At 39.6% G+C, this 6,840-nt stretch overlaps 1 protein-coding gene across 1 annotated transcript in view; it reads left to right on the plus strand.

The window, feature by feature from the left end:
- Positions 1 to 1,538: 1,538 nt before the first annotated feature.
- Positions 1,539 to 6,840, plus strand: part of CSUI_007978 (enth domain-containing protein) — a gene marked incomplete at its 3' end in the record, with an annotated part of 7,530 nt that continues 2,228 nt past the window's right edge. Inside the window, exons 1-5 of the mRNA XM_068068119.1 lie at positions 1,539 to 3,403; positions 4,122 to 4,235; positions 5,013 to 5,091; positions 5,710 to 5,845; positions 6,722 to 6,813. Of these exons, the coding sequence (XP_067919905.1) occupies positions 3,288 to 3,403; positions 4,122 to 4,235; positions 5,013 to 5,091; positions 5,710 to 5,845; positions 6,722 to 6,813 (537 nt within the window). The remainder of the gene's footprint in view (positions 3,404 to 4,121; positions 4,236 to 5,012; positions 5,092 to 5,709; positions 5,846 to 6,721; positions 6,814 to 6,840) is intronic.

Raw genomic sequence — 6,840 nt, forward strand, 5'->3', positions numbered from 1 at the left:
GATAGATAGAGAGGTTAAAGATAGGCAGGGCTGACGCTGTGGCTAACGGAGCGAAAAGGAGAAGCACGAGGGGGTCCTCCTCCTTCTTTTTCGTATTGTCTTGTTGCCTTCCTATGCGTCTGTTGAAAGGTCACTCCTTTCTCTATTTCAATCGAGATTACAGAGAGAACAAGAGAGAGTCAAATATGTCTGACGTATGTAGTAGTAGTACTAGTAGTAGGGGTGCTTTGGGGGGTTTCTCCTATCTCTCTTTTCAGACTTGGCTAGTGCTCCTCCTCTCCTCTTCTCTTTCTTCTTATCGGTAGTACCGTGGCCGTCCTAATGATAGAAGTATCAGCTAAAGGAATTTGAGTTGGAAGAAGAAAAAGAAGAAGCCTCGTAGCTCGAGTTTAGTGTAGCTATCAAGAATAGTAGTAGTAGTGGCTATACGTGTAGGAGTGGTCGGCTTTCTCTCGACTATCATTCTTCTTCTTCTCTTGTAGGCTTGTATGTCTGAAGTAGATGGGGAGAATCTCCGATGTCCCTTCACTAAACAGGCAATAGGAAAAAGACACCTTCTACTTCTCCTGCTTCTCCCTCTTCTTCTATCTACAAAGTCATGTATTCGACTACCTACATATCTATACATATAGATGCATATACATGTATATATGTTCATATATATATAGATATAGATACAAAGAGGGTGGCTAAAAAGAGACAGGGATAGGTTGCAGTCTTTACCTATCTGTAGAATAGAAATCCCTTCTCCTTAATCTATCCCGAGTAATTTCTCATCTATCTTGAATCTATCTATCTATTTCCAGTCATCCACACGTACGTCCAATCTATATCTCCCTCTCTCGAGTTTACTTCCCATATGGATTTCATTAAACTCTCTCTATCTGTATATACACCCCACTTATTGTATCTATACATATATTATATATGTATATAACTACGTATATATATATATATATACTGAAAGAATAGGAAGGCGGGGCATCTACGGCTTTTACGCGGCTCACTCAATTTCTTTCCCGGGGAGTAAGTCTTGTCTTCTTTATTTCTTTCTTTCTTGAATGAAGAAGAAGAAGACTTTTCGATGTGACTAGAGAGGCATGAAGAGAGCCTTAGCAGAAGTCTTCTGTCTGTGCTTCTTCTCTCCCTCTCACGTGAGAGACCAAGAGGGAAAGAAAGAACGAAAGAAAGAGAAAGTAAGTAAAAGAAGATGAATAATACGGAAAGAAAGTAGAAGAAGAAGAGTTGTCTTTAGAAGGATGGGTCGAGCGGACAAGATAACTAAGAGGAAAGAAAGGATGAAAGAAAATAAAGAGCAAACTACAGGCTCTATAGCTGAGAAAAAGAAAAGAAATAAGAAAGAAAGAAAGGAAGAAGAAAGAAGGTTTAAGAGAAGAAGAAGACGAGAAAGTAGAGAGGAGTTTGACTAGTGGGAGTATTCTTATGACTACGAGCTATAGAAGAAAAAGTGCAACTAGGATGATAAGCCTTATCCACTCCTCGTCCTCTTCTTCTTCTTCATGCTCGTTCTTCTTTCAACTGTGTGAGACAATGTCGTGAGAAAGATTTGTTTCCCCACCTCCTCCCGAGAGAAAGAGAGAGAGAGAGAGAAATATTTTACTTCCTCTCCTCTATCCCTTAACAGACAAAGACTCCCCTCTAGGTAATTAGAATAGTAATAGGAGGAGGAAGTTCTGTCTCTCTCTCTCTATCTCTCCATCAATCTCTCATTAACTTTCTTTTCTCTAAGAGAAAAAAGAAGAGGCAACACGCAAAGAAAACGCCTAGGCTCCCTCCCTTTCCTCTGTTGAACTAACGAATGCTCTCTCTCTCTTCTACCGTTCTTCCCTTCACCTAAAAGAGAGAAAGAAAGAAGGAACAACACTTCTCTCTCTTTCTCTCTCTCTTTCTCTCTTTCATTCTTTCTTTAACTCGTCAACGTTGTTAAAAAGTCTCAAGAAGAAGAAATAGAACGACAGATAGGTCAATAAATAAATCACGAACTTCTCAATTCGTCAGTCACTTCTTGTTGCCTTATCACTTTCGATCGATCGATCGATCCATCCATCACTCATCCATCCATCCATCCATCCGTCAAGAGTTTTCTTCTATCAAGAAAAAGGAAAGACAAAGAAAGAAGGTCTCTCTTCTTCTTCTCTTTTCTCTTCTCTCTTGTTCTTTCTGTCTTTCTTTCTTTCTTTTCTAGTCGTCGAAATCTTTCGTGCCAGAGAGATACCCCTGCTCTGCTCTTCTTTCTTCTTCTTCTCCCAGCAGGCGTCATTCTTCTTCTCTATTGATGGAGTTGACAGACAAACTCGATTCTTTCTTCCTTTTTCTTTTCGCGCTCTTTCTTTGCTTGCTAAGAAGAAGAAGGAGATTCTTTCAGGAGTGATAGACTTTCTTTCTTTTCTTCTCCTTCCTTTTGTCGTAGCAGAGAACTCCAATTCTTTCGCAACAAGACAAGCAGCGGCAGGAGCAACACGTATCAGACACTGCCCAAGGGAGAAGAGAGGAGACCTTCTCACTTTCCACTTTCTGTCTTTCTCTCTTTTCTTCTTTTCTTTCCATCTTTTCTTCCTCTTTCTTTCTTTTATTTCCTCTTTTCTCTTCTTCTTGAGCCAACCGAGAAGGTAAAGATACAATCTTCCTCTCCCGTTTCGTGAGGCAAACGCGATAGACCGACCTGTCATTCTTCTTCTTCTCTACCTTTGCTTTCTTTCTTCTTTTCTTTCTCTTCGTCTTTGTTAGTCTATATTCCTCTCGTCTCTCAACTCATAAAGACGGCAAGAAAGAAAGAAAGAAAGAGAGCGAGGAAGGATCAAGCCGGGTACAGACGGCGATACTTTTCTGTCCCTCTTCTCTTCCTTTTCTTCATAGTCAAGCGAGGGGTTTCCTTCGCGGTAGTTCGTTCTTACAGACACCTCTTTCTTCTTCTTCTTCTTTTTCCTTTTCTTTTTCTTTTCTTTTTCTTTTGCTTGTCTGTCTACCACGCGGGGTCGCACGACTTCTTTTCCTTTTTCCTCTCTTCTCAAGTTAACACCGTAGAAAACTTAAGACGTTACAAAGTCGTTTCCTCTCCTCTTCTTCTCTTACTTTATCTTGCTCTTTCTCGAGGGAGGACCCCTCCTTTATCTTTCCCTCTCTGTCTCTCTCTTGTTCTCTTTCCCGATCTCCAAGGATAGAGAAAGAAAGAAAGAAAGGTTTCTGTTGCTTTCTTCATTCTTTCAAGATAGATCCATAGATCAAGAAAGAACAAGGAAGAAAGAGATAGAGAGAAAGAAGAGAAAATGTCGCAGAGCATGTCTTCTCTCTTCTCTCAGGAGAAGATGGATAAAATCGCAGATAAGCTCGGAGTCTTCGTCTCCGTAGCAAGCGAGAAAGTTAAAGAGGTTACGGAAAAGACGTAAGCCATACATCGCAGGCTTCTCAAAAGAGAAGAAAGAAATTAGTCAATCCATCATTCCTATATCCATGCAAAATACACTCCTCAACTTCTTCTGTCCGACCTAACAGAATCCCCTCGTTCCTCCAAAGAAAGAAAGAGACAGATTGCTTGACTCCAGAGAGATACCTAGATGTGAATAGATAGCTTACAGAGAGATAGAGATAGAAAGATAGACAGATAGAAATAGGCGCCCCATACATGGTGTGTATCAGTATGAATGCGTTTCTGTATCTAGCTATCTCTAATCTATCTATCTATGTATCTCTAATCTATCTATGTATATCTATCTACCTTTACTCTGCTTATCTATCTATCTATCTATTCATGTCGCTTTATCTCTTCCTCTATCTCTCTTTATCTGTCTCTAATCTATCTATCTGTTTCTCTTTGATCTTTCTATCTATCTCAGGTGTATCTACTTTATGTCTGTATTGTGTATTCCACACTGGCACCTGAATGTATGGATAGTAAAACTATCCTCTGTACACTTCTTTCTTTCTCACTCTTTCTTTCTTTCTTTATTTCTGTATGATTTGATGCACCTCATGAGAAGAGAAAATGAAGATCTGCAGAGTTTGATAGAGAAAAGTCTTCTCTCTCGCTCGAAGATTCCTTATTCTTCTTTTTCTTTTCTTTTGCGGTGTCTATACACCTCGTTGTGGGTTTGTATGTTTAGGTTGAATAGTAAGGAGACGCCGTTAGAAAAGAATTTGAAGGAAGCGACGAGCGATAAAAACTGGGGGTGTCCGACGTCCATTCTTTCCAACATCGCCAAGGCCTCCTATAACTCGTAATCCATATATCTATCTATCTTTAATCTATCTATATCTACCTCTCTCTCTTTTCTCACCTCTTTTCTTCTTCTTTTCTCTCAAGTCTCTTCTTCTTCTCCTCTTTCTCGTGACTAGTAGTTGCTTCTCTTCTTTTTCTTTTTCTTCTTCTATTTCTTATCATCCTTATCTTTTCTTTTTCTCTTCTCTCTCAGAAAGGGCTCTTCTTTTCTTTCTTCTCCTCCTCACACCCCCATTCGTAGTAGGACTAGGAGTAGGAGTGTATCTACTTTAACTACTACGACTAGTACTTCTAGTAGTAGTCCTCGTAGGACTCGTACTGGATGAAGTTCGTTCTTTTCCTTTGTCTTTTTTGTCTTATGGAAATGCAGATGTGAAAAGTTTCATTTTCTATCGAGCTAAGAATGGAGGAGATTTGCTTCTCTCTTCCTCTCCTATCATCCCCACAAGATTCTCTACCAAACTATTACAGAAAATAGCAGTAGTAGAAGTCATAGTAGTGGTCGTTATACTTGTTCTATCATTCATTCGTCACACCTCACACTCTTACTCTCCCTCCTATCTCTGCTAGAGCTTCTAGCTTGCGTGCTACTGTCGTATAGGACAACTTAAACTTTCATCTCAGTAGCCAAAATGGATCTGCGCCTTCCCCTCCCTCTCTTTCAGAAACTCCAAGCACCTCTCTTTCTTTCTCCCTTTTTCTTTCTTTCTTTCTCCCTTTTTCTTTCTTTCTTTCTCCCTTTTTCTTTCTTTCTTTCTCCCTTTTTATGTTTCAGTCAGGATTACATGTTGGTCTTGAAATTCCTATGGACGGCTTTATCCGAACCTCCCAAGAAATGGAGAAAAATCTTCAAGGTCTTTAAAGAATCTCTTCTCTCTGTCTCTTTCTTCTTCTTCGTCTTTCCTGTCTCTCTCTCTCTCTCTGTCTCTTTCTTTTCTCACATCAGTCAGGAAGGAGGATCGTAGAAGGGGAGGAGTTGTCTCTTTCCTTCTACGTGAAGTCTTTCTTCTTGACAAAAGAAAAGTTTCTTTCCTCTCTTTCTGTTTACTTCCTACCATTCATCCTTCTCTTCCAAAACACTCTACGAACCTTCTCTCTCTCTCTCTTCATCTTATCGTATACGCCACATACATAGACAGACAGGTGTCTATCTACCTATCTATACATACAGGTGTCTACATATATATATATATATACTCTACGTGTGTATATATGTATGTATGCATCTATTCTTCGGAGAGGCAGATACGTGTCTAGAGAGAAGAAGAAGAAAAGACTTGCCTTCATAGATTCTTCTATGTCGTCTTCTTCATTCATCTCTCCTTCTATTTTATCTTTTTCTCTCCCTCTCTCTTCTTTCTTTGCGATCTTTCCTTTCTCTCCTTTCTTTTTCCATTCATTTTCTCTCGTCTTTTTCCTCTCTTTCTTATCGCAGTCTTCTTATTTTGTCTGTCTGTCTGTCTCTTCCCCAGGCGTTAACGCTGCTGGAGTATTTGTTGAAGAATGGGAACGAGAGAATTGCTGAAGATACACGTGAAAGTCAGTTTGTCTTGAAGTCCCTCCAGCAATTCTCATTCACAGAAGAAGGAAGAGACAAAGGTGCCGGAAGTACGTCCATCTATCTTTAATCTATCTTTAATCTATTCAACTATCTATCTATATCTCTCTCTCTCTCTCTTTTCACTTAAGTCTTCTCTTTATGCTTGTTCGTGTCATATGTATTTCCTCGCACTAGGGCTTCTCCTTCTCACTTCTATCTTCTTCAGAAACGAAAGAAGAAGAAGAACTAGCAGCACCGAGCTCTCTTTCTTCTGCTTCTCTTAGTAGTAGTAGTAGAATAGATACGTTTGCGTGTGTGATGGATCAATAGAACGTCTTGCCCATTTCCGTCCGCATAGAGACCACGTCTTCCCTCGTGTCTATCTCCTTCACATAGAGAGAGGGAGAGGTGAATCTAGATACGTAGACATACATAGATACATAGATAAATAGATAGACATAAGAGTGTATCTACAGATATGTATCTATATCTGTATGTATATGATGTATATACATATATATATGTATATATATGTATATGTATTTATGTGCCGGTCTTGATGTTTCTTCTCTTTTTTCCGTTCTTTCTTTTTCCTGTTCTTTCACATGAAGACGGGGAATTTCTTGTACATCTTTTCTTCTATAGAATAGTGTCTTTCCTTCTTTTCTTTCTCTCCCCCTTCATCTCTCTGCTTCTCTTCTTTCTTTGCTCTTCTCTCTGCTCCTTTCTCTTTCTCAACCCTCTATGTGTCTGTCTACGCTTCCTCAATCTCCTCAGAAAGAAGAAGAAAAGAAGAAGAAAAGAAAGAAGGAAGAAGAAGGCAAGTCAGCATGTACATATGCATAGACGGATAAATAGATAGATAGATAGCTCCGCGATCGATAGATAGATCGATCTGTATTCATTCATGCCTTCTTTCTTTTTTACTTGTTTGCGCTTTGCAGTTCGAGAGAAGTCTAAAGTCATTTGTCGCTTAGCCTTTGATCCCGAGCTCCTTAAAGAGGAGAGAGACAAGGCCTACCAGAACAAACATAAAGTCAGTTAGCTAGCTAGCTAGCTGGCT

The sequence above is a fragment of the Cystoisospora suis genome (genome assembly GCF_002600585.1).
Source record: "Cystoisospora suis strain Wien I chromosome Unknown contig_4341, whole genome shotgun sequence".
In the NCBI taxonomy this organism is placed as follows: domain Eukaryota; phylum Apicomplexa; class Conoidasida; order Eucoccidiorida; family Sarcocystidae; genus Cystoisospora; species Cystoisospora suis.